Source organism: Rhinolophus sinicus, chromosome 1 (genome assembly GCF_057876585.1).
Source record: "Rhinolophus sinicus isolate RSI-liver-muscle chromosome 1, RSI-T2T, whole genome shotgun sequence".
NCBI classification, from domain to species: Eukaryota; Metazoa; Chordata; class Mammalia; order Chiroptera; family Rhinolophidae; genus Rhinolophus; species Rhinolophus sinicus.
Window position 1 is genome coordinate 117,092,059 of NC_142501.1, and position 23,878 is coordinate 117,115,936.

The 23,878-nt window shown below is 43.0% G+C and overlaps 1 protein-coding gene across 7 annotated transcripts in view; it reads right to left on the reverse strand.

Annotated features, from left to right (window-relative positions):
• The window catches only part of NMT2 (N-myristoyltransferase 2), a 53,593-nt gene that overhangs the window by 17,671 nt on the left and 12,044 nt on the right, over positions 1-23,878 (reverse strand). For 5 of the 7 annotated variants that reach the window (XR_016018099.1, XR_016018103.1, XR_016018101.1 and 2 more), the window contains exons 2-8: positions 12,452-12,587; positions 8,298-8,442; positions 4,990-5,108; positions 4,802-4,893; positions 4,568-4,684; positions 3,321-3,491; positions 2,043-2,151 (exon numbers count right to left, since the gene is read on the reverse strand). Coding sequence is in view for 3 of the 7 variants with exons in the window: in XM_088789005.1 (XP_088645131.1) it covers positions 2,043-2,151; positions 3,321-3,491; positions 4,568-4,684; positions 4,802-4,893; positions 4,990-5,108; positions 8,298-8,442; positions 12,452-12,587 (889 nt within the window). In the remaining 4 variants the exon portion in view is untranslated. Of the gene's footprint in view, positions 1-2,042; positions 2,152-3,320; positions 3,492-4,567; positions 4,685-4,801; positions 4,894-4,989; positions 5,109-8,297; positions 8,443-12,019; positions 12,063-12,451; positions 12,590-23,878 lie in introns of all 7 variants that reach the window. The other 2 variants (XM_088789007.1, XM_088789006.1) reach the window with 2 other exon arrangements.

Below are 23,878 nucleotides of genomic sequence, written 5' to 3' on the forward strand. Positions count from 1 at the left end.
CGTTAGCAGAAATTATTTCTAGCTTCAAAAGAATAAATGTTGATTGTCATAACGCTAGTGCGACCTCTCTGAACATGTTCCTATTTCTCCATTTCAGAGCATACACCCCCCTGCTCTCACCTTCCTTCCTGCCCCCCTAGCTTGAGAGGCCTGCTCCTTCTCCCCCAGGTTGTATGGACCCTCCTGCTTTGCGTCACCTGCATTTTTTATTCCCATCTGTTCTGATCTATGGTTTCCCTGCCCTCCTGGGCCTCACAGAGAGGCAGTGGGCTCATTAGTTCGAGCCCCCACTGCCCGCAACAACAACGAAGACAGAGGGAAGGACAAGCCTTCTGAGCCCTCTGCCAGGTCACGAAGCCCGAGAATGACGACCTGGACACTTCCAACAACGACCCTGCTTTCCTTCCCTTCCACTTCTCTCCTTACTAAATTCTGCCTAAGGTCAGACGCTAGGTGATTCTCATCTAGCATCCGAGGACATTAATTCATGCCGTCGCTGATGACATGCGTTTGGCAGACACACAACTGGCCGAGAGACAGAAGGAACTGGAGTCTGCTGCCCCAAGAACGGCCATGACAGGCGAAGCCCTCCTCATGCTGAAGAGGAACACGGCTACATTCCACATGAATCCCTCAACCCCGTCAAAAACAAGATCTACTAAACCACCTTGTAAATACCCCCACTGAAAGAACTCCGGAGAAATCAAAACTTCAAATACAAGATCCCATTGGTTGCGGACAGATTCTAGGATGGGCCCCAGGGGTGTCTGCCTCCTGGTGTTCACACCCTTGTGATCCACTCCTCTCAAGTGTGGCTGGGACGTGTGTGTGACTTACTTGTGTCTAACTGATGAAATATGGCAACGGTGACTGGATGTCACCTTTGTGAATCGAGAATAAGGTTCTAATCTTGCTGGCAGATTCTCTCTGTAGCCTCTCTCCTCACTGGCTTTGATGAAGCAAGCTGCCAACCGCCCTGTGGAGAATCCCATGGGACAAAGAACCAAGGTAGCCTCTGGCTGACAACCAGCACGGAACAGAGGTCCTCAGTCCAAATGCCCACAAGGAACTCAAGCCTGCCAATGCCCTGTGAGCTTGGACGTGGATCCATCCCTGTCAAGTTTTCAGATGAGACCCAGCTCTGGTTCACATCTGACGGCAGCTTCATGAGAGACCCTGAAGCAGAGGCCTCAGCTAAGCTGTGCCTTCATTCCTGATCCACAGAACCTGGGAGACAGTAAATGTGTTGTTTCAAGCTGCTGAGTTTGTAGTCATTTGTTACGCAGTAATAGACAGCGAATACACCATTCAAGCTAAGCACATTAAAATTTTACAATGGAATATTACTCAGCAATAAAAAAAGAATGAAATCCTGCCATTTGCAACAACATGGATGGACCTAGAGGGTATTGTGCTGAGTGAAATAAGTCAGATAGAGAAAGACAAATACTGTATGATTTCACTTATATGTGGAATCTAAAAAAACAAGTGAATAAACAAAACAGAAACAGATCTACGGATATAGAGAATAAGCTGATGGTTGCCCAAGGGGAGGATGGGTGGGTGAAATTTTAAAACTTTTTGTTTTAAATAATAAAAATAAATAACTTTTCCCCTATTAAAAGACAACTTTTCATACTGGGAAGTTGCTCGTTTAAAAAGACGATAATTTAATGAGATATTATTTCCTTTCCCCAGGTCTCTCCTCTAAATCTTATGCCTTAGTTCCACTGTGAAGATATCAGAAGTCTGAACTTTTCTTCCCGTTTATCCTAAATACTCAAATTTTCAAAACGTAGTATCTTGAGTTCAATCCCATCCAACCACAAACTGAAGAACCTAGAAAGACTTTAAAAAACAAACTGGTTATTTCCAAGTGAACGCTCTTCCTTTTTCTAGCCCAAGTTCTATGCAGTCTTTTTAGCTACATATTCATGTCCTCAGATACAGGAGCCAGTTTTAAGACTCCTGCACACAATTCTTTTCTCCATTAAACGCTTCAGTGTTACAGCCTTGGAAAACTGCACATCATTCTTACTTACATCCGGGAGTCTGTACAGCTTCATCGTCCTCTGTAAAGTCATGTTTCTACTCAAGTGAGAAAATTTCACTTCTACCAATTTTCTGGGGTTTAGTGATCGATGCCAGTATCTGGAATATAATAAAGGTTTGAAAATCGGATTGGTTTCTAACTCTGCCAGTTTTGACTCTTCGTCTCGGCTCAGCTGTCGTAGTACATTAACGAGCACTTACACTGTTTCTGGCACAGGGCTCGATGCCGGCCCTCCTTCTACACAATTATTTTATCAGTCATTTTTTAAATCTACAATATGTCCTGCACTCACAGTATGTTCCTTTCTAGTTTGTGACCTTTCATCTGTTTTAGTAAAGAGGAATCTTAAAATGGCAAGTCATACTAATAACGCTCAGTATTTAATTGCAAGTATGTAATGACCATCACTGATTCTATAGAAAGCAAACCACAAAGTTTAAAAACATGAAAATATTCCCCCTAAATCAGTAGCCTTCGTGTTTACATAACATACACCAAAGAAAACAACTTTATGAGAAACTAGCTTGAATTTCTTAAGTGATTCCAGTTTAGATACTAGGATGAATGATTTGTATTAAAATATGTCTGTGAAGTCTTATTTATTCTGTTTATTTATGAATAATTTAATAGGAGATAGTAATTTTATAGTTTTATCTTTCATGCTATGTTTACCTTAAGTATTGTTTTATTTGAGTCAATAAAAATGAAAGGAGAAACAGGTTAGTTAAGTGACAATTTGATAAACAATTTTCTCACTGGATTAACGTTTGAAATCTTGATAAGAGCAGATGGGGAGTCATAAAAACGGAGCTTAAGCCTCTCCTAACTCTTACTGAACAAGTATGTCTGGGCTTTTCAACTGATGCTTATCAAGCTTCTGGAATAATTCCTGATAGCGCTACAGAGAACGCAGAGAACGGTGTAAGACTGAGTGTTGGAGGAGTTCGGGAAATGGAACTACATTGGACATTTCAAGATCATGACGCCCTGGGTTTCCTCAAGGTAGAGCCAGTGCTCGTCTCTCAAATGGAAGAGACACTGAAACAGAGCTTCAGCTCATGAGCATGCAAGTGGCTGTACACTGAGGGAAGACTGCACTCAGGGGTTCTTGTTCTAGTCTCCATCTCTGCTACCAACCAACTACATGAGTGCGGGTGAGCCAAAATCCCTCTGAGCTACACGTGAGGAGAAGAACATTCTAGCAAGAGGGCAGGGAGGCTCAGTGCTTAGGTATAGGGAATATGCGAGGGAAGGGTGCTGCTATTACCTGCATGTAGCCACTGGTTTAGGAAGAACCACGCCAGCGGTATAAACGGCCTGGAAAATCCCTTCCAGGTTCACTCTTCTAGTTATTTCTCGAATTAACACTGGGGCTACCCGTTTTGATCTCAATTTCTTATGAACACAAAGAAAGTTGATTTCAACCATCTTCTTCACACTAAGAAATAAAGATGTCAAAAATCAAAACAAACAGAAGATGAAAACATTGAAAACAATAAGACAACACCTGTAAAATTTCAAAGAATAATGGAAAAACATCCTTTAACACAATATTTAAGAAAAAAATCTTCTATCATCTAGACATTTCACAAACTCAGATTGATACACCATTCCCCGAAGTCACCTGCCAAAGTGATCACAACTCTAGACTCTGGAGACTCAAACCCCCTTGTTCTAAATAAATTGTAGGATTTGGGTCTTTTATAAGTTTTCAGTTAGAAATTGGATCAGATGTGCCTCAAAGTTTCTCCATGTGTTTTCCCTATAATGTATACAATTATAGCAATAACTGGGTCTGATAAGATGCTGCTCTGGATGTAATGCCGTCTCCAGGATCCCTGACAAGCGCTGTTCTAAGCCGTAATAAACCTCGAGAGCGCCAAAGCCAGCTCCTTGCTCTGGTTCCAGGTACACAGGCATTTCGTTGGACATACAATATTCCTTGAGATAAAATGCTTTTCGCAGTAAATCAGCTAACCCAATATACTGAAAGGTAAACAGATCTATTAGGCCTCAGAGCTTTCACTTTCTGGGCTGGAGACCCAGAGCAAAAATGCAATGTACTTATCCTACGAGTAGAAAGAGTTTTTAAAATCCCTCCTAATACATTTTTTAAAGTAATGTTTTACTTAAATCTGAAATACCTACTTATAGCTTTGTTTATTCTGCTACATACATATACACATGTATATGTGCGTGTGTATATGTATAATACATAAAACATCTGTGTGTGCATGTATAAGACTAACAGGCAGAGAGAGAAAAAGAGTTGTCCTTTTTTTGTTGTTCACAGTCCAAAATCTTTAAAAAATTAATTAACTAATTTTTAGAGCAGTTTTACGTTCATCGCAAAACTGAGCAGAATGTAGAGTTCCCCGTCTACCCTTTTCCCCACCACACACAACCTCCCCCACTATCAACAGCCCGCATGAAGTCATTTTTAAAGCCTATTATAATTGTGATTCTTGGAAAAGCAACATATCAAAACTGACACAGGTAAGCTTTATTATGTACCTGTCGTAAATCCGAATGTTTGCTGGGATGGCACTTATGAACCCTACCAGTTTTTTGTTCGAAGACACTCTGACCCCACAGTGCCACTGAAGAAGCCAGCCAGGGGGACGCAGAGCCCTGAAATCAATGTAGGCAAGGAAAACAGGTGCCAGTTAGTGCCCAAGAATACAGGGACAGACGGAGACGTGCCAACCCACCTGCCCGCCCACAGCCCACGTGACCAGCCAGACTCACCAGAGCAGGAACTCGGGCGAATAGTCAAATCGGAACATGTTGTCGTCGTCCTCCACGTAATTCTCATTGAGCAAGGTGTACAGCTCCTTGAGCTACAAGATCAAACAGGTGTCCTGTCTGTGGTGCTCAGAACCAACTCAGAAGCCATCTGTGTGAACGCAGGTATTGAATTTAAGAGTTTTACTCACCACTTCGGCATTACCCAATTCCAAAGTGTCCCACATAAAACCCTGCGGCAAAGAATAGGGTTCTCGGCGCACGTTGTCTTTATCTGCTTCAATTGCACCGTGAGATGTTATCACTTCATCTGGAGAGGGAGAGACAGAGAGGAAGAAAGACAGAGAGAGAATATTCAATGACAAAGTGTGCTGACAATCCAAAATGGTCTATTACATAAAACAAAATCATGTTTAGTTTAATACAATCTTTCAAAATACGGTATTGTTTCAGCCACCTCTAGAGCTAAACAGGGTACCAAGATAGTGGTGGAGAATAACTATTTCACCAATAAAAGGAGAAATCCTCTGTCATCCAACGACAAGGTGTACAATGAAATGACACTGATTTCTCCATCTCAACCCCAAGATTACAGATAAATCGCCCAGCACCACTGGGGACAGCACAGGCCGGATGATAGCCTTAGAGATATTCTCCTTTTGTACTCTGCATTTCAAAAAACTGGGGCGGGGAAGGGCTACAGGGACCCCTGACTCCTTCCAGCAAAATCTAAAATTAATGTCAGGGCTGCTGACATCTGTCCACCTGGACTGCTGTCAGTGCAGTTCACATCATAAATGTCTCTACGATTTCCACAAAGGTGCCCTTTTCCAATTCCTTCTCTGCAGCTTCCCAGCGTGGTTGGGATAAAACCCACTCCTGACTGGCTGCTGCTGGCCTGGCCACCTTGGCACCCTGCCTCCAGGCTTGGCCACACTGACGACGATGACCTCAGGCTGGCCCCGGCTCAGGGCCACCTGGGGCTTCCCTCTACTTGCAAGGCCCTCGCCCTGCTTTTCAAGGGGCTGGTCACGTGTTTACAGATATAAGCTTGAACATTGCTTTCTCACCGTGTCCTTCCCGACCTAAGCTTTTTCTCCCCTGGTGTATATCCTCCCTCCACCTTTAGCCCCCACCCTGTGTGGCCACCACTCATCCTACTTCCCCACCACCATTTCCCTGGTGTGTACCCCAGTGCCTGGTATTTAATAACAGACACTCAACAAATATCTGCTAAATATTTTTCAACCACAAAAAGGAGATCTGCCATTTGTGACATGAATGGACCTCGCTAAGTAAAACAAGTCAGACAGAGAAAGACAAACACCATATGATCTCACTTAAATGTGCAATCTAAAACAAAACAAAAAAACCCCAAAACAATAAAAAAGAACTGATACAGGGAACAGATTGGTGGTTGTCAGAGGCAGGAGGTGGGGAGGGATGGAGAAATGGGTGAAGGGAGTCAAAAGATACCAACTTCCAGTTATAAGATAAATAAGTCCTGACAGCATGGTGACTATACTTAATAATACTGTATTGTATATTTGAACGTTGCTAAGAGAGTAAATCTTAAAAGTTCTCATTATAAGAAAAAAATTTCTGTAACTGCAGAGATGGATGTTAACTAGACTTACTGTGGTGATCACTTCACAATACAGACATATTCCGAATCATTATGTTATATACCTGAAACTAATACAATGGTGTATGTCAATTATATCTCAATAAAACAAACAAATAAATAAAACCAGAAGGGGAGGAACCCAAGTATCTGCTGAATAAATAAATGACCCTCAGGTACAGGTTCTTACCATGACAGACCTTTTTACAAGTGGACGCCACAGGGGTTGCACCAGCTTCACGGTACAACCCTTCTTTCTTTCTAATCCCTGACTTTGTTCCCGTTGTCTTACCTCCACTCTACCAGCTCATGGCCATACAAATACCTCCCTCATGTAAGCCGAAGTGGCCAGATGCCCAGCTGCACCCTTCAGAGTCCTTTTGGACCTTGGGCTTGTCTGTCTGCACAGCACCAGGGCACCATCCCATTCAAGCAGCTGCAAACAGCTGGCTGTGTTTAGACTGAACTGGGACATGGCTCTGGAGAGAAACACAGAGGCAGTCTCTCTGACATTCACATGTTCTCCCTACCTTCTTCCTCACCAGGGCTTCTAGGAACTGGAAAATCCTGCAGGAGTTTGGGGAGGGGCCAAATGTGGTGAGTACCTGGGTTATCTTCCCAGAGAGTGTGCTGGGGTTAGGTGCCCTGGAGGTGGCTTTCTTCCCTCCCCGCCACGTCCCCGCTGTGACCTAAAAGCCACCAGCAGCTTGCCAAGTGGCATTCAGCTAAACCAATACATTCAGACCAATAAAATGCATCCTTTCAGCTAATGGTCATTCAATTCAATGTCATTTAAAATCCTGTAAATTCACTCTAGAGTGTTCCTCCACTATCAAATACACTTCTAGAGCCCGAAAGAAAAGGCATTGAGGAAATTTTCTTCTTTCACACTCTGAAGCTCATACTTTTTAAGCTCTTTGGGGTGGATGCAGGTGGGAGACAAGCAGTAAGTTCAAAAAAGTGTGAAAACCATTCTTTGAAGGCAGAGAGAAAGACTGTTCCCTGATTTATATGTGATGAAAATGATTATTTGTACATAACGGGGCGATTAAGAGTTTTGGATAGCAATTAATCCTTTATATTGTATTCTGGAACTTGAACAATCAAGAAAGAAAAACAGAAATAATTACACGATAATCTTTCTTCATATAAACATAATACAAAGTGCAGCAGGTTTGGCTTGTAATACATTTATAAACATTTACATGGCATTGATATCATCCTCTTTTTTTGCATAACATGAAAAAGGAACAATAAAATGATATTTATCGAAACTGAAGTGATGGAGAAGCAAAGCGCTGAGTGAGGCAAAAGGCCTACTATACAGCTTCTTACACGATCCAACGCCCTTTCAAGGCCCTTCCAGAGGAATCCCGATCCCGATTATACTGGAATGTTATCGCATCGGTAGTAACCACCACCACTGGTGAGTGTTCGGAATGCTACTGTTAAACAGCACAAAAGTTTCCACTGCAGTAATTTAATAGGGCAAATTTTCTATCTTTTGGAATAACTGAGATGTGAGACTGCCAAAAATTTATGTATAGGAAAAACAACTCCATGAAGCTCAGAACCAAAAAGCAGGGGGTGGGGGAGACTCCCTCTTTTATAGGTATTTTTAATCGGTTCATGTTTCAAGTGTGGGGAAATTGGATTTTTCACAGGATTAGAAATTAGACTAAAATTGTTATTACTGACGGCCAAGGTCATACTCCAATATTTCTATTTTAAGAAGAAAAGTATTACTGTTGTTTACAGTTCTGATCTGTAGTATGAAACAAGTTATATAAGTGAAGGCAAGTCTCTTCTGTGTGTTTTGTTTGTAGTTAGCCTTGTCTTTTGGGAGGAAAAATGAAAAAAGGCAGAGAAGCTCACTTAGTTTGGGTACCGGCTGTGTGTCCCAAAACTGGTATCTGTGTTTGGCAGCCTCGTCAATGTTCCTGGCGGGGCCCTGGCACGCTGACAACAGCTCCATTGCTCTCTGGATGTCCTGCAACTTCTGCATTGGAATGGCGGGATTCTAGAAGAGCAAAGACAGACAGATACAAACTATGAGAAACGTGCCGCTGCTGCAAAACCTGGGGCAGAGATACGTGCATCTGCCTTGGAGTCTACACACCTAAAAACGACCAGTCCTCTAAGCCCGGTCAGGCCCCTGGGCTCTCATATGCGACCGTATTAAAACATAAGCAGACATATTATGTTAAAGATAATGATAGCACTACAGTTTTGATGGGGTTCTCATAGTGTGGGAATTCTAACGGAACTCAAACCACCCTCTGCGGCAGGTACCCACCCATCTGCAAATGGTCCTCACCGTTACTCGTCTGGGTGGAGCAGCAAAAGGGCGTGACATGCAATGCATGCATTACTGTCAGATAGCAGCCAGTCAGCCACCAGCCTTGGTGTCACTTAGGGTTAATGCTCGGCAGCAGCAATGTAGGGACAAAGGAAATCACTTCTAGCATCACTTCTAGGCAGCCAAGGGAGACTTTAGTTCATTGAGAAGAAAGAAACCTGAATTTAGTACTGAGCTGGGAAGGAAGCGAATCAAGAAAGGAAACCTCTCAGGATGCCTTCCTCTTGGACCACACCCTGCCCTCTCCTCACGCTGATGCTCCTCCAGAGACAAACCTTCCAACAAGGACGAGCACTTTCCTCTATGAATTTGGACTTTGTGCAACCCTAGCTGTTCTCCCAACCCAAGTGTTGGAAACTAACCTCCTTTTTAAGTAAAACATATTCTCAGTCTATAAAATTGACAGTACCTTTAAGTTCTAAAGTTCCTTCCTCAAAGCCAATATTCCTGTCATCTCTGAAGATTCTTTTTTTTAAAAATCCCTCAGATAATGTCATACTACATGGAAAATGAGACTCTCCTGGACACAAGAGTAGTGTGTAGAACTGAACATAGAAATCAGTTGAGTTTTCCAATATGCAAAATTACTGATTAGTTTTAGAATTTTGATGCCATCCAAAGAACGCTCTTCACTGCAGTTCAGAAGAGGTTAGAAGGAATCTCAGAGCCCTTAGGTTTCCTGGATGGCAACACACCATGGGCACCAAGGAAAGCGACCAACGACCCTCGATGGTTTATACACAGCAGCTCTGAACTTCTGCTCAATTTTGACCATGATGTGTGTGGTCTGGAGCAAAGCCTTTAACCTGGAAGGGTACTGGGCTTGACCTGGTACAAAATGGGGTTTATTTAATACAGGCCATTCTGTGGTTCCTTTATTCACTGGGTCCTTAAGTTTCTTGCCATTAAAATGAATCAAGGAAACAAAGTGCTGGAGTCTAACTGGAGGTAAAGTCTTAAAGTCTCCCGCTATAACTCTAACAGCACCACACGGGAATGCCCCCGTTTTTGTAAGCTGTTTGTCTTGTATTTTGTTGGAAATCTAAATCATAAGGCTCATATCTCAAGTACACATACTAATTTAACAAAATACTTTTGCTATTGCAATTTATTGTCTATTTATTTTTTTCTTTCTTTTGTTTAGATCTCTTTTGAACTTCCAACATAAAAGTAACTGGTTTCCAGCAAAGTGAAATTTGCACCCGTTTGAACCCGCCAATAACACAATCTGTTAGGAGACCTATCCCGTACACAGGAACTAAGCACAGCATATTGCAGCTATTAATGCTTGAACATGCATCCATTTATCTTAAAAAGGGCAAAGTAGAACAACCCACTCTTACAAAAATACACCTACACTACCTGTACTCAATTTGTCATGGTAAGCTTCTTTCCTGATAGGCCTTAAATCCCCTAACACTTTAACACACCAAACTCAAACTGTTTTGTAACCGTCATGAATCAGCATCTTTGTTCCAAAGGAGCCAGTGATATCTCAACTCCATGAAGACGCGCTCAGAGTGCTTTCTACTTCACCTAATGCGCCTCATCAGGTTGACCAGTAGTGTTCGCATGAAATCACCATTTATGAACTATTTACATCCCAATGCTCACTACTTAAATGCTTTCCTAAAGTGGATTCAAGTAAATACAATTTCCAAATCCATGGTGACAAAGCAGTAAGGAAAACTCAGCTATGATAGATTCTTAAACCTATCCATCCGCCTTCCATAGCAGCACCCCCTGGGGAGAAATGAATTAGGATTAGGGAGGGGGGGGAATGTATACCAACCCTGCACTAGCTTCTCCCAGTTAGAGTCCTATGTAAGAATCAGGTATACCTCTTTCCTCCATATCTTCTCCTCATGAAATAAGTACATCAACTGTACTCTTTACCCATTATTTTCCAAATTTAATAATTTGGAAAAAAATGTTTAAGTCCTCTACCACTAAGAAGTCTACAAGGATGTAGGCAAATATCATTTTACTGTGGTTCTTGATTGTACACCAGAATAGTCTCTAAACACAGGCACTGTAATTTATGGTGTTACCTAGAGCTGGCATCGCCTTAAAAGAAAGGAGCCTGAGTTTTAAAAAAGCAATGGAGAATAGCCCACATCGAAACAATTATGAGTTTTCTTAATTTAAAAAGAAAAGAATATCTTTGCCATATAATGCGAACTGCTCCTCCAGATTGGGCTGGCTCTCGCTTCTTTTAAGTGATCAGAAATAGGGGCAGGGCTCAAAATCACTAGAGGTACAGAGATGGTAGAAGCTGACGGCGATGACAGAAGCAACAAGGAGATGGTCACAACTGCATATAAGTGACACCGCATTTATCTGATGAAGCAACGCTTAGAAACGGAAAGAAAATTCTTGCAAGCTCATGGTGTACCTTATATGAGTTACCTTGGAAATTATGTCCGGTGGATAGAATATTTATTACCTGAGAACCAAGGTGAAAAGCTAGGGAGGAAGACTCCATTTTCTTCTCACCCCACAAAGGCAGTCAGGGGAAAATTGGGGGTAGTAATTTTCCTTCTCAGTGATTCCTGGTCCTTATGTGTAAAACAGGCAACAACAACAAAACTACCTGCAAGATTCACTTCATGCGATATAAAGCAAACGTTGTACAAGAAAAAATAAAATTAAACCCCACAAAACTTGCATAAGGGTCATAACTGCCATGTAGACAGTGCTTTATAATATAAAAACCATTTAATAAAAATGATCTAATTGTAACCTCATAACAGCACTGTGAGTTGGGGAGAAGGCATCGCCCCACTTTTCAGATGAGGAAATGGGCATGAGGAGGGGCAGGACACCTGGTGCCAAGGCCAAGCTCGAGAGCTGTGGGCCAGGATGAGCCCAGGTTCCCCACTCACGTCCTGAGCGCTTCCCATTACACCACACACTACAAACGTCAAAATATATCCATTTCATACTTCTAATTCTACCCCTTTTCACTGCGTTTCTTGCATCAAGAAGGCTCTGTGCCTCCCTGGGCCCAGCACACAAGACCTGTGTTCACAGCCAGGGTGACTGGGGTTGGCCCTACAGAAAGGGGCACCCCTAGAGGTACCAACCTGCCAACACAGTGTCCAGCCAACAACTTCTGGTTTGGTCTAAAATGGGTGTTTCTTCAGAGGGAACAGTAAGAGCTATTTCCCACCCTTGGCAACGGAATTAAGAATGGCCACTGAAGACTGGTCTGATTCAAAGGCAACGTAAGACTTACCTGTGGCTGCTCCTGCTGAAATCTGCTGCCAGATGGTGTTGTGCTATTCAGATAATTAGACAGACACCCAGAAAAATTAAAACGTGAATATCTTCTGAACTAAAAGTCATCAAATATTCAGTGTAACTTCAAAAACAAAACCTAACAGCTCACAATGTGACTTTGTCCTAGGACTACAATCTACATACTAACTTGCTGTGAAAGGGGGAAAACGCAGGCGGTACCCTCATACACACAAGAGCACGGCACGTACCTCTTAGTTACCTGGGAGCCATGTCAGTTTTCGGAAGACTGTACATACCCTCAGGTTACTACCAGTACAGTCACAGCAAATTCTAACTACACCTCTAATCCAACAGGGCGCTTAGCTGCACAGACCTGCTCTCACGTGCATGAGCAACCACACAGGTTAGAATAAAACAGGGCTCTCACTTTTGACGGCTGCTGAATCTTAATCTCCTGGGAATCAGATGCAGAGTCTGACTTGGTGCCTCCGGAATTGGGTTTCTCCTTTTTTCTCTTCTGTTTCTTCTTTTTCTTTTTGGCACCCAAGTCCCCTCTGGGACTTCTGTTAGGAAATTCACAGGGGGTAAAACAACAACAATAAATCATTATATAAAATTAATCATTTAGAACAACACGTTATACACAGGAGAAAAACTATGTTAGGATGTAAGATACTGTGATTTACAAGAAACATTCAGATGACCCAATATATTATTTCTTATATATATTTTGTTTTCATTGATGGTTCCTGGCTCACAGTTCCTTTAAAAAAAAAAAAAAAATACCCTTGGAATTTCCTGAGTGATGACAGCTTAAAGATGTCTCTTATGTTAATGAGGTGACTTTTGGAAAGCACCTAAGGATGGGGGGTTGGCTGCCAGTGGAGCCGACCATGTGATCAGAGGGTTGGAACTTTCAGTCGCACACTGACCTGCAGGGAGGAGAGAGGGGCAGGTGAACGGCCAATGATTTAACCAGTCATGCCTATGTAATGAAGCCTCCAGGTCGGTTAACATGTGGAGGTGCTGGGAGAATGGGGTGTCTGGAGAGAACACAGAAGTTCTGCGTCCTTCCCCACGCTTTACCCTACGCATCTCTTCTGTCCGGATGTTCCCGAGTTATATCCTCTTATAATAAACTGGTAGTCTCGTAAGAGCGGTGAGCAGCCCTAAGCAAATTAATTGAACCCATGGAGGGGGTCCTGAGAACCTCTGATTTACAGCCAGTCTGTCAGAAGTACAGATAAAAACCTGGACTTGCAACTTGTGCCTGAAGGTGGGAGGGTTGGAAGGGTTCTTGCAGGACTGAGCCCTTAGCCTGTGGGATCTAATACTATCTCAGTAGATACTGTCAGGATTGAGTTCAAGTCTTAAACACTCTGCTGGTGTCCAAAAATCGCTTGGTGTTGTGTTTGAAGTCCCATCTCCCACCCCAAAACACACATACACATGTTGGAATTGGGTCCAGGAACCCCAAACAGTATGTAAGTGGGAAACAAAATTTAGTCAGATTAGGAAGTTAAACTGACAAGGAACTCAGAAGGACATTAGTCTATACTCAGTTGTCCTGCAAGGGGCCTACACGTCATTTGAGCAGGAAAATTGTAGATATAAACCAAATTTTATAACAGAAGTCAAATAGTTTTCACAGTATTGCTCCACTAAGCTACCTTTGGTCAGCCTTTTAAGGAGAGATACACGCTGTAAAAAATTCCATTATTAACATCTTGTGGGTACAACAAACCACTAATTTTGACACAACAGAACCAAAGAAACTGCTTCTCTGCAGAGGTGGAAATGTTTCCTGATAAAGATTTTTACAAGAAGGATTAACAATTAAAACAAAGCAAAACAAAAAAACAAAATAAAACTTAGGCCGGCCCAGTGTTCAGGTGGTTGGAGCACCGAGCTCCTAACGCCAAGGTCGCCAGTTCGATTCACACAAGGGCCAGGGAGCTGTGTCCTACACAACTAGACTGAGCAACGAAGGCGTGAGCCGGAGGGGGGGGGGGGCGCGCAGTGGAAGGGGGAAAAACAACAACTCTACATGAGAAAAACTTTCACTGGTAAAACACTTGTGTTTCACTGGTAAAGTATTTGTGTTTGGAGTTATCTTACAGCTGTCATCTTCTGAAAGAGCAGAAGAGACAAAGGAGATTTAAACTTTCCATTTATTTGGGCCTATCCTACCACAGTATTCCCAGAAGGTAAACTAAAATTTCGAGTCAGAGATTATTATTGCATTATTGCCTGATGCAGAGAAAAATGATGGAAAGAATCAGTTCTGTTCCATTGTTCTCAATTAGCTCTATGGGCCCCTACCCATTTTCTTTCTTGAATTTTTACCTAATTATCAAATACATATTTATCATAGAAGACACAAGTGTCATTAATATACTAACAGCCTTATGACACTGTCCCTCAAAGGCAACCAATAGTTCTTCTGGTATATTCTTCCAAAATTAACTGTCTTCTCTAAGCATGCCCTCATTTTCACTATAAATAAGTTTTAAATAAAAACTGATTCTTAGACATACCATTTTGAAACTTGCTTTTTTCCCCCTTCCACTTCACAATATGTCTTGAACTTTCTTTCCATGTCAGGATCTACTGAGCTACATCATTTCTTTTTAACAGCTGGACAGCATTCCACCATGTAAATACATCACATTTCATTCCTATATTAAAAATGCTGCTGCCAAAACATATTCTGGTACTTACATCTTTGTTCATTCACGCTAATATGTCCAAAGGTGGAAATGCTAGGTCAAACGGCATGCAGTGTTTTAGTTTTAGTAGATGATTAAGACGAGTTTAACAAATATTGTACCGATTTCCATTCCACCAACAGTAAATGAGACAGTTTCTGGTTCTGCATGTAAGGAGCTTGGAAATCACCAGTCCGTCCTAACAGACTGAAAAATCAACATCTTCTTGGATCCGTAAGAGAGGCAAGGACACAGGGCAAACTGTTCCAAGATTGGAGAGACAGCGAGATGAATGCAGGGAGTCACAGCTTCCCAGAGCAGAGACTCACCAGCTGAAACCACCACAGGAACCAGCTAGCGCCCAGGTAGGAAAACGTCAACTGTAACTGACCAAGTGCTGGAAGCTACTTGTGGACAAGCCTGAGAGTTAAAAACTCCAGGGGACCTAGTCACACTTTTGTGAGTTTTATTCCAGGAGCCCAATCAGATTCCCACAAAAATACTGGAGAAAAATCCCTTCAGGCGGGGAAGAGGAACCATTCTGAAATATGCCAGAGCACTCGGTTCCTCTCACACATCCGCCCTCAGGGGAAACTCATCAGCCAGAGCCTAACGTTCAGGGGCACTGTCAGAGCCTAACTGACCTGGGGAAGGGAAATGCCCAACTCCAGCCACTGCGGCCGTCCTGTGCTGCCTACGGTGGGAAGAAGAAAACTGAGGCACACTTGTCGAGTTCACAGTGCAAGGGCACAGGCTCCCTAAAGACTGGGGCCTGATCACAGGGCTACAGAATGTGACCCCCCCACACACACCCCTCACCACCAGAGCACTCACCACCACAGCACTAAAAACCTATTTGCAGAGGTTCCTTTTACCTGGTACATCATGTCTGCAGATCAGGGAAAAAAATTACAAGGCGTACTAAAAAGCCAAAAACACATTGGGAAAGACAGAGCCAGCATCTGAGCCAGACACGGCAGGGATGTTGGAATTATCAGACCAGGAACTTAAGACAACTATGATTAATAATGTGCTAAGGGCTCAAATGAACAAAGCAGACAGCATGGAAGAACCGATTGGCAACGTTAAAAGAGAGACGGAAATCCGAAGGGGAAAAAAAAGAAATGCTAGGTATCAAAAACATGAACAGAAATGAAGAATGCCTTTGAGTGGGCTTACTAGTAGACTGGGTACAGCTGAGGAAAGAATTTCTGAGGTTGAGAATACGGCAATGGAAACCCTTCATAGAAACCTCCAAAACTGAAAAGCGAAGAGAACAAAGGCTGGAAAAAACCTAGATTATCCAAGGACTGTGGGGCACCTACAAAAGGTGCAACAAAGAGGTAACGGGAATACCCGAAGGACAAGAAAAGAAAGAAGGAACGGCAGGAATATTTGAAGCAATAATAACTGAGAATTTCCCCCAAATGAATGTTACACACGAAACCACAGATCCAGGAAGCTCAGAAAACATCAAGTGGAATAAATTCCCAAAAAACAACACCTAGGCCTATCAGTTTCAAACTATAGAAAATCAAAAAGATAAAGACAAAATCCTGAAAGAAGCCAGAGGTTAAAAAAACCTTACCAGGAAAGGACAAAGAAGAGTAAATAAGAATGTCAATTTCCCTACTTCTTTGGCAGCCCTGATATGTTCACATTCTTTCTTATCCCAACAGTCTTATAGGTAGAAACAAATCTCATTGTAAATTTAATTTTTCTTTATTTAATGAGTGAGGCTACACATCTTTCCATATGTTTATTGATCATTTATATTTTGCCATGAATTGTTTATTCATATCCTTTTTGTTAGCCATATTTAAAAAAATTGATTTGTAGGTGCTCTTTAAGTATGGATAGAATCTACCATTTATTAGGTATTTTTACTTGGGCACTTTCATCTCATCTAATCTTCACAACAGCCCCATGAAATACTTCTGTATGGTTATATTACATTGCCTAGTTTGTTGTCTGTTATTTAGATTACATATATTTTACCCAGTTTATTTTTTAGCTTTCAGCTTTACTTATGGTATCTTTTTCTGTAGAGACATTTAAAATTTCTGTGGAATCTACTATTTAAAAATTTTCCCTTGAGACTTCCTTGCTTTTAACTCTTGCTTAGAAAGGCCTTCCTTATTCCAAATTACATAAATATCCTTCTATACTTTTCTTTCTATTAACTGTATGACTTTTGGAAAAAAACGTTATTTAGCTTTCTAATTCATTTGGAATAAAAGGTGCACAATGGGAAGTGCTGTGTCCTTATTTTTCAAAAACACATTCCAAATACAAGAAGCCCCATTCTAACGTAATTTGTTATTATGGGGGCGGGATCACACTGCATTTCCCCAAGACCAACAAGCAGATACAGTAAGAGAGGCAGACACGCCTACTTCTTGGATGTAATTGCGTAGTGAGCTCTTTTTTTCCCAGACACTACTCCAGATGCAGCAGTTTCAAAACATGTCTGAAAATTCTTTGCTACTTCTCCCAACAAGAGGTGGGGGTCTCCTCCTCTTCCCTTGAATCTCCGCAGTTTTGTCACTTTGTTCTTAACATAGAAGTGACACTGACTTCTGAGGCGAGGTCACAAAAGGTCAAGGAGCTTCCACCTGGCTCCTTGGGAATGCTCCACCTGGGGCAGCCAGCACCGTGTGAGAGGTCTGACTGCCGGGACACACCAGGCTGGAAGACAGCGCAGCGGAACTTCCAGGGCAGCAGCTGGCACCCACGGGGGACCGTGGGAGGAAGCCCTCACGTCTGATCAGCTAGGGCACGTCTGCAGAGGATCCCCAAGGCCACAGCTGGCGCACCTGCACCAGAAGCCCCGAGTCAGTCGCCTTTTCCAACCTCCGTACCCACAGCATCTGCGAGCATACGAGCAGTAACGTGGCCATGGTTTTATGTCACTAGGTTTGTGATGATTCGTTATGCAGCAATAAAATCCAGAACAGAAATTTGGTATCTGAGAATGGAAGGGTGTTCCAACAAAAATCTAAAAACCCAACATACCGGTATCAAGACCAGGTGGAAAGACCTGAGGAGACTGTTAGCAGAAGCCTGACGGCTTCGAGGATCCTGCTGATGACGGCTCAAAGAAAAACACAGAAAACGGTATTTTATTTAATGGTTGTTTCAAAGATTTCTTCATTTTCAAATACAGAAAAGATTTTGGAAAGGAGACCCTTGTTATGCAGTAGAGGAACGTTTATAAAACTGTTCCAACAATCATGTGGAAAATAGAAAATGTACCTAATGCACTTGATGATCTAACTAAAAAGACTTCTGGGCAGAGGATTAGAAGTGCTGGCTTCTCGCCACTGACTGTAACTGAGAGACGAGTGATTCCAGAATGAGCTACTCAGTTTTTGAATGGAAGTTGGAAAACATATAAACCCAGCCAGTATTTCTAGATTAAACAATAAAACTGTTCCTCATCCCCAGCATTTCCTGAAGGCAAAGAATCTGCATTTGAAGCAATGGCCTCAGGACTGAAAGTCACATCTAGGGTGGCCTATAGGACCTTTCCTTAGGACCCTGGAAAGCCCTACACACCGACCATTCCAAACAGATGAAAGGCCTTCCAGGTTTCTGAAGGAGGTGCCTGGTATATCCTCTCTAAACAATATGGCTTCTAAAAATCTTTGTCCCACAGCAAAGTCACCAGGAGTCCAAGGAAGAGAAAAGCTTATCGGCAAGAGATTTGTGGGTGGCTTTTGTCTAATGCAGTGGATTATAAATTGAAACACAGGAAGCCCATGACATTTTAAAATGAATTACATCAGCTTGAAGAGACAGAGCAGAAAATGAAAAGAGGCCTCGGACCCTCCGCTTCTTATAGGCAAGAAGCAGACGGAGGTTACTCAGGTGCAAAGTCAGTTTTCGTTTAGAAGGATGACTTCAAAGGGCACAACGAGAGCCCCAAGGAAGAGCCGGAGCCACGGAGAACAGCTCCCAGAGCAGGGCTGACCTCGGATCAAGGAAGTGGTGACACGTTACTAAACAGATTTCAGAACTGCTACAGACCACAGACTGGGGTGTGCTGTCTATTTCCCTCCTTTTGAATGGAAATAGCTCCCGTGGCTCTCGTACATCTGTCCATCGCTTCACGACGGGTGTGTGGAAAGCAGACAGTGTATCTGCTGAGCTCACTGGTTCAGGCCGACCGTGAGCGGCCTCGCCCACACCTACAGCTGCTTTGGATGACAAGATCCTGAACTCCAAGGCTCAGCCTAATTATAAGCTAAAACACGGTATGATTTGGGGAAGGGCCTTAGGGAGGGTAAATGCATTATGCATGTGGGAGAAATGGAAATAATTTTTGGCCAGAAGTTGGACTGTGGCACTTCTCAACACGTCCTCAGAATTTTTAAAGACTCCTCCCAATGAAAGACAGAATCAAGTTGCCTCCCTTTGAATGTAGATCGGCTTCTGACTCACAACCAATCGTTCACAACAAACGTGTCAATATGTGACTTCTGAGACTAGGTGAGAAAAGGCCACGTAGCTCACACCCAGTTCTCATAAAATGTTCTCATCAGACAACTGCGAGACGCGTGCCACGCTAGAAGGCCACAGGTAGGCACGCGGGGTGAGCTCCAGCGAGCGGCCAGGACGGGTAGCCAGCCACGTGAATGAGCCACCCTGGGCGTCCAGTGCTTGGCTGACTGCAGCCCCCGCCGAAATCTGACCACAACCACCTGAGACCCCCAGCAAGAACGCCACCCAACTGTGCTCTTTCCACATTCTGAACCCCCGGGATCTGTGAGCATAATTAACTGGCTGTTGCTTTGTGATACAGCAATAGTTACTGGAGCATAAAGATACAACCATGAACAAAGAAAAGTCCTGTCCTATGCAGCATATATTTTTAAGGCAGCAGACAAAACACAAATGGGAGGCATCTGGGAACGTAACGAGGCAGGGCCTGTAAGTGTGTAGCCTAGTGGCTGTCATGGAACAAGTCATTCGACAAATATTAGGTACTGTTCTCATTACACATTTAAGCATGTTTCCTCTTCCGGGACACCCTTTTCTCCTTCATTTCCTGGCAAACTGCTTGTCATTCAAGATGCAGGCCAAGAATCTCCTCCTCTGAGAAACCTTGCTCCTTCCCTAACCTGAACCAGGTGGCCCTAACGCAGCGACCCACCATGAGGGCACCCTTCCATCCTTCCACCCAGCACTCTCTAAACCTGGGGTTCTTATCTGCTTTCCCCACTAGACTGAAAGCTCCTGAAGAACAGAATAGCTCTCATTTCTCTATAAAATGTGTGAATAATAAAACATATATGTATTAGGAAAACCCACCCCACATCTAGCGTCAGAAGTGCTGTGAGTGTGACAGTCACGTGAGCGTAAAGGAGAGACGGGAGGAGAACTGGGGCTCTGGCACTCAGCTGTGTGGTACACTCCTCTGTGCTCAGCAGGATTTCCGAATCCCCTGTCCTACGGGCACTGGAGCGGCGCACGCATACACGGCCTGCCCTCCTGAAGTGGGGCATCGAGGGCAGTTTGCTGAGCCAGTGGGAGACGAATCAAAGTGACCTGTGCTCCTCCTCCCAGGGTAGAGCCTGCAGAGCCATCAGCCTTTTCTTGGCTGACGTCCCTTCTAGCCAAGGCCTGCAGCCCTGTCATCATGGCACCTCCTTCAGCCTGTGCCCCTCAGCCCCGCTACGTGCAGAGGCCCCTGCCTGCATGCGTGTAGTGTAGGTGGGAGACAAACCTCTGCTGACTTAACAATGGAACTGTGGGGCTGTTCTTACCACCTCTAACTTGGGGCACCCTAACCGACACAGTGCCAGGCTTATCACCCAACATCCAGGTCAGAAAGACTGGGTATGACCTGTCAGTTATTCATGTATTAAAATCATGCACTTTTTAATTTAAAATGGATAATTTGTTCCTCTATAACATCAAACTATGAAAGGTATGTTCAACAGTGAGAAAAACTGTTTAAGAGACGAGCTTGAGCTATAGCTTCATTATTTCCCTGTTCCTAATTCCAAAATAGAAAGCAGTGCTCATTTTTGAAGAAACATCAAGACCTCACCAAATGGCACCCTGGTGGTCTAAAAATAGTAATGCGTTCCCACCCCAAAGTGAGCAGTTTATTTTCATCAGTAGACTCAATCTGTACTATTGTGATGTTTATATTTAAAATCATCTGGTGGCTAAGGGCTCCCATAAATATCTGACTAGCAATTGGGCTTAAACAAACATATCACAGCCAGCTACTGGAGCGCAAAATACGCCACAGATAAGCACGTATCCACTCCTCTGATTTGGGAGTCCGAGTATTTCAAGCTTTCCTTCCCCCGTGTTCCCATGGCTGGTTCCTTATAAAGAAGCAAACTTGCTGTACTGTGACTGCGTGATTTCCGTGTGCGTTTGTGTTGGTACTGGGGGGGGTGTACAGAAGGAAACTATTTATATTTGTATCCCTAAGGTCTCTAATGCTTCCATGCAATCACACTAGTAGATTTTTATAACAAAGGCTTGGTGAATGAACGAGTGAATAATCCTGGCTTTTGAGGTGGCTCCAATCCCATATTGCCAGGCAGTGACACACCTCTGAAAGCTACAATGCTCCTACCTGGATGGTCAAGTCCACTGCAGCCTATCATGCCTTATCTACCATGTGCTCAGCACTGTGTCATGTGCGGGGAGTGGGGGCAGTGGGGGGTGTGACGGCAGTAAATGAAACCATCAAGGACGTGCCCTTGGATTTGAAACCCAGAGAACCATCCTGCTCCTGCCTCAATCTTTTAACTGCTGCTGGTTATGGCTTTTCTGGAAACCATTAGGAGCCCAGGACCTCAGAGCTTTTGTCCAGTACACCCAGTTTCAAATATCTCCAAGTTCCCAAGAAGCTTTCATCCAGAGGGACACAGGCTGAGAGGTGCTGACTGGCATTGATGTCTAGCCAATTGGATGGAAACATCTCTAGCAATGAAGAATCCAGAAATTTCTGTCTTGAGTGTGAATCAATTTTTTTCTAAAACAGATAAACTAAACTCATGGAAACTGGAGTGGATACAGACATAAAAATTGCAGACTATTTCACCAAAAATTCTTTAAAAAATGTTTATATCACCTATTCTGTAACCTACTGGACACTTGCGCAATGAAATTTTCTGTCAAGTTACATTTTGGGAGTTAATCGATAGTGTGTACCAATCCCCCCCCCCCCGCTCCCCCCCAAAAAACCTGTATTGTTAAAATTATACTATCTTATTTGGTATAATGGAGACACTGTAATCATTTTTGTTAACTTAGTTTGTCAAGGTTTTATTTTTCCCCTCTCTCTCATGTGAACTTTACAAATATATTGACAGGGACCTACAGAAATTAGCACTGAATTAGCCATCCCCTCGTCCAAACTCCCAGACATACCTGACAGCATTTATACAATAATGAGAAGCAGAGCTGCCCAACCCTTGCGTGAGGAAGAGCTACTTTTCCATTCCCCAGAAGTCTCGAATAGAACAGAACTGCAGGCAGTAGCTAGAGTCTGACCACCTGGTTTTGAATCCTAGCTCCACTACTTCCTAGTGTATTATTTACCCTCTCTGTGCCTCAGTTTCCCTCCCATAAAAGGATGAAGTTTTCAATAAATAGTGTAATGAAAACTGAAGATAAAATGAGTTAATACATTAGTATTGGTAGTTGGCACAGAGAAATCACTCACTAAATGTTAGCTATTACTATGAATAATCTGCTTTACTTCATAGAACTTATCGCTAGCTAAAAATGTATTATTTATTGGTTTGTCTTCCTTTAACTAGAACATAAGATCCATAAAACAGCATTGTCCATTGTATTCTTAGCACCTAAAACAGGGTCTGACATATAAAACATTCTTAACAAATACTTGCTGGATGAATGAAAAATCAATGTAAAAGTCAATAAAAAGATAAAAGACTGACAGAAGAATAGGTGGAGGATATGAATAAGTGACTCACAAAAGAGGCAACCCTACCAGCCAATAAATTTATGAAAAGATTTCAACCTCACCAGCAGTAAGGAAAATGAGAATGAAACAACCTGATTATACTTTTTATCCATTGATTTGCCTAACATTTGAAAGTCTAATAATACCGGAAAAATGTGAGGAAAGGGAACACTCATAGACTGCTGGTGAAATGCAACCTGATTAACCAATTTGGAGAACCACCACCACCACCACCACCACAGTCACTGCCATCTTCACCGTCACAGCAGCTAACACTTTATCACACTTACTATGTGTCCGGCGCTGTACTAAGCACCGTACAGACATCAATCTTGCAAATTGTCACAACTCTGTAAGGTAAGTGTTATTATTATTATTTTCCCATTTTATGTAAGAGGAAATTGAAATACAGAGTAACTTGCGAAGATTCCACAGCTGACAATGGCAGAGCCAGAATTGAAATCCAGCCAGTCAGGCTCTGGAATCCATGTAATTACTACATTATATTGTCTCTTGTTTATGCATTTCCACTGGCTGAACATCTTTTTAAATATTTATTGGCAATTTTTTGGTCTTCTTTTGTGAACTGCCTATTCAGGATCTTTGAACATTTTAGCCGAGTTGTCTTTCACCACATTGTAGCAGATCGTTAGTTGTGTGTGTGTGTGTGTGTGCATATACACACACACATGTTTGGGAAATCACATCACTTTACTAGAGGGAAAGGAACCACAAGAGAAAAAACCTATGAGGAGGTTTGGGTGGAGTTTCTAAAAAACAGCACAGGGAACCCAAAGGTCCATCATGGTGCCCTGCCGCTGACGGAAGAGAATCCCCACCCACAGCTGTGGCAAGTCCCGGCCGAGGCAGTCAAATCCTCCCGTGCGCTGGCCACAGCCTGTCCTCATGCTGGATCAGGGCACCGATCTGACGCCAGCTGGTCCCGTGGCCACCCAGTACAATAGGATTCCACCTGCACTTCAGGATCTTGAAGAAGTCACACAAGTGGGTCTGTTTTTGTCAGTGGCTCATCGATACAACCCGTCGTGACTTCTTCAGCCTCTTTCTCCCCACGTGTAATGCACAATCCAGAGCAGGATGCTAACCTTCCAGGTGCCGGCATCTGGCTTCGGTACAGCCTGACACAAAGCAAGATTTCAGCTACCTCCTCAGTTGGGTAGCTTCGTCT